General features: G+C 41.7%; 1 protein-coding gene across 1 annotated transcript; it reads right to left on the reverse strand.

Moving 5' to 3' along the window:
* Nucleotides 1-986: 986 nt before the first annotated feature.
* LOC147615676 (low molecular mass early light-inducible protein HV90, chloroplastic-like) lies at nucleotides 987-2,396 on the reverse strand. Its single transcript, XM_086777963.1, has 3 exons — nucleotides 2,091-2,396; nucleotides 1,842-1,916; nucleotides 987-1,673 (listed from the first exon to the last, which is right to left on the reverse strand). Exons 1-3 carry the CDS (start codon nucleotides 2,256-2,258, stop codon nucleotides 1,323-1,325), a joined length of 594 nt encoding a protein of 197 aa, XP_086634089.1. The 5' UTR covers nucleotides 2,259-2,396; the 3' UTR covers nucleotides 987-1,322.
* Nucleotides 2,397-3,314: the final 918 nt, after the last annotated feature.

Consider the following 3,314-nt stretch of genomic DNA (forward strand, 5'->3'; position numbering starts at 1 on the left):
GAGATGAGTTGATTGTGTTTACATTGCTTGAAGGTGCCCCTTTTATATAAGGTGGCTACTAAGTTACTTGAGAGCTCATGTGGGATAAATTAGCTTTGTTGATGCGGTCACTTGCTAAATGACCTTATACCTTACTCACTCCCAACCTCTTCCTTGTGCTCTTTGGTACCACGTTTCTCAGCAAATGCATATGATCCTTTCTTGCCTTTGCACATGATCCTTTCTTACCTTTGCACATGATCCTTTCTCACTCTTGCACATGATCCTTTCTCCTCCATTTCTTGCCCTTAAATCAAGATGCACCTCCCAAAATCACCACCTATTCCTAATCAATATAGCACATCTGCTATACAGAGGTAGATCACTTGAGATTCAGGAGTATTGTTGTTCTCTAATTTCGTTGCATGTCAAGTAACTAGGATTACAAGAAGACAAGCTAACTACTATTGTCTCATCAAGTAAAGATTTTCAAACATCCAAAAATTTAGACTCCTGATTGTCTTTTCCCCATGGTGAGGTCGATTATATTCACACTAACCTACCAGCTAATTAAGAGACTATTCACATACCCATAAATATAACACTATGTGTATGCACTCTGACGTCCCCTCAAGGAGGCTCACAAGTGGCGATACGTCGTAAACCCTACATCCAAAAACTTCCACTAGGGGGGCTTGACAAAGCACCCTTTAAGGTTGGCTATGGATAGAAAGCAAGCCCCTCTAATTACCTTGTTTCATAAAGGATAAGAAGAGGAGCTTGAGATCTATCCTCGCCCTATCAAGTTCCCTTGACACTATCTTCATAGTTGGAATGCTAGTAGTAATTGTTTTTCTAATTCTCTTCACCACCATGGAATGCAACCTAAGGAAGAAGAGACATTCTTTTTTTAAAAGGTAACAAAATAACTTCTATTTAAACAAAGACAATACGTATTTCAAAAACGAGAGAGAGAGAGAGAGAGAGAGAGAGGGCAACAGAGAGGATTGCTTCAAATGAGATGAGCCACCAGCCCTTTTAGAACAATTTTGTTGAGAGCTCCAACTTTATGTCCTTGTAGAACACAAATGAGAGGCAGTACCCTTTTCTTGAGGTAACAAACTCTTTGAACAACTTGGGCTATTGGGTTCTCAAGTGAGGTAAAGTTTTTTTTTAAAGGTAAGGAGACAACTTCTATATAAATAAAGGCAAACAAGGCTTGGTTTGAGGTAACAAACTGTTTGAACAACTTGGGCTCAAGCGAGGTAAAGTTTCCTTAAAGGTAAGGAGACAGCTGCTTCTGTATAAATTTAGGCAAACATGTATTTCAAGGGGCAAGAGCTTCAGATGAGAGGCCCTTGTTTGAAGTACTCGGTGAGGGCAAGTGCGACGAGGCCGAGCATGGCAGCTCGACCATTCCAGGTCTCAGCTTGGGCGGACATGATGGCTCCGGATGTGGATTCTTTGCTGACGCCCTTGAACATGGGCACTAGCGAAGCTGCCGAGATGACGAAACCGGCGAGCAGAAACAGCTGCAACCCATCACCATCCCTTATCTGTGAAGTCAGGTCCTGCCCCGTCGCAGCCTCCATGGCCATGGCCGCCGCAAACCCCAGCATGGCCAGCCTCCCATTTATCGTCTCTGGCGCCGGCCCGCTAAATGCAAACACATCGAAGAAGCTTGTGCCACCACCCTGCCACGCACGTTCATTATAAATCATTATAAGTTAATCATGATGCCTATTGCTCTGGATTCGAAGTTCCAAAAAGTTACGAAGCCAGCGCGATTTGAACCCAATATTGCTCGGGATTCGAAGTTTAGACGGGCCTTAGAAACCCTAGCGATTAATAACCCCCCATACCTTGTTGGGTTTCAGCGTAGGAGCAGCTTCTTTGCGAGGTTCTTGGGGCTGAATTGGCTTCTGATCTGAGTCTACCTGCAATATTTAAAATGCACAAATTTAGCAGGATCCGGTGGTACGTGTGCACGCATGGGTCGAGAAACTCAACGAACGGAATAAATTGTAGGTTGTGAGCCAATAAATCTCCACTACTATGCAATTAATTAATTAATTAGAAATAACTAGTTGTTGAGAAGGCGGACGACTTACCTCCGGCGGGAATTCGCAAGCTCTGATGATGAAACTGGGGAGTTGAGAGCGAGGAGAAATAGAGGAGGAGGAGAGGGGCCGGCCAGCTAGAAGAGGAACTGATGAATTGAGAAAGCTTGAAGTAGAGCTTGAGAGAAGGGCTCCGTGGCCGGCGAGGGAAGTAGCCATAGCTAAAAGAGCTCAAGCAGAGAGAAAGGGACAAAATTAAGCGGAGCTCAAGCAGATTATAGAGAACAAAATGGGGCAAAATCAAGCCCAGAGTGCATGAAAGAAAGGAAGAGGAGGAGGAATATTTATGGGAAACCAAAGCAAGGCTCTAAATCTAGAGTGGAGATGATTCCGGGGTTGCCTACAAATTTTTGCAGGCTACTCTAATTAAAGTGAGACAATGAAGTGAGGAGTGCCTATTTCTCCACGTCCACCACCCCCAGCTCGACTCTCCCACCACCACCAGCTCTCAAAGACCTTGCACACAACCCCCCGTCAAATGACCAGTGTACTTTGTAGCGTAGAGGTTACTCCACGTGCATGTAATATTAGATGCTATTAGATGAGATGCTACTTCTTTCTTCACTTCATATATTAGCTGCTACTGCTACTTTTTTCACTTAATATTAGATGCATTACTTTTTTGTTTTGTTTTTGTGGAAGCATCACAGAATAGTGTAAAGACTATGAGATCAATGTATCTTAAGGCTACAGTATGCTACATGTCTAGATACACGTATATATTTGCGTGGTTCTTGAATATAGTTTCATTTTAGATTATGTGGACATATATGGTTGATTGGTGAAATAGGAATCACGATTGTGTTGAAAACTCAAATTTTGGAATTTTGGAAAATATGCACAATTTTGGGACAATTCTTTGTTAGATCCAATACAATGTTTACTGTGCGATATGCAAGATTTATTATTGGATGTTCTTAACAAGCATTTGAATAATACGATATGAGTTATGTACTATTGTACATTTGTAACAAGTATATATGATGTTGGTGGGGTGTAAATTTGCATGCACACACACACACATGCACACTAAGAATTAAGTTTGTTTATATCACATAGCCTCCAGTTGACCATCAAACACAGAAACTTTAACAAAGAAAGGATATTCAATGTAACTTTAAGTTGTAAGAAAGACTAGGTGATAGAATTAAAAAGATCACCATCTGTATTGAATCAAAATTCTTGAACAATGGGTGAACCATAAATTTAAAAGCT

The sequence above is a fragment of the Cibotium barometz genome, chromosome 39 (assembly GCF_041138505.1).
Source record: "Cibotium barometz isolate CiBa-2024 chromosome 39, ASM4113850v1, whole genome shotgun sequence".
In the NCBI taxonomy this organism is placed as follows: Eukaryota; Viridiplantae; Streptophyta; class Polypodiopsida; order Cyatheales; family Cibotiaceae; genus Cibotium; species Cibotium barometz.

Coding starts and splice junctions, on each gene's coding strand:
- LOC147615676 (XM_086777963.1), bottom strand. CDS start 2,258: ATGGCTACTTCCCTCGCCGGCCACGGAGCCCTTCTCTCAAGCTCTACT. Junction 1,917..2,090: donor CTTGCGAATTCCCGCCGGAG/GTAAGTCGTCCG, acceptor TAAATATTGCAG/GTAGACTCAGATCAGAAGCC. Junction 1,674..1,841: donor CTACGCTGAAACCCAACAAG/GTATGGGGGGTT, acceptor CGTGCGTGGCAG/GGTGGTGGCACAAGCTTCTT.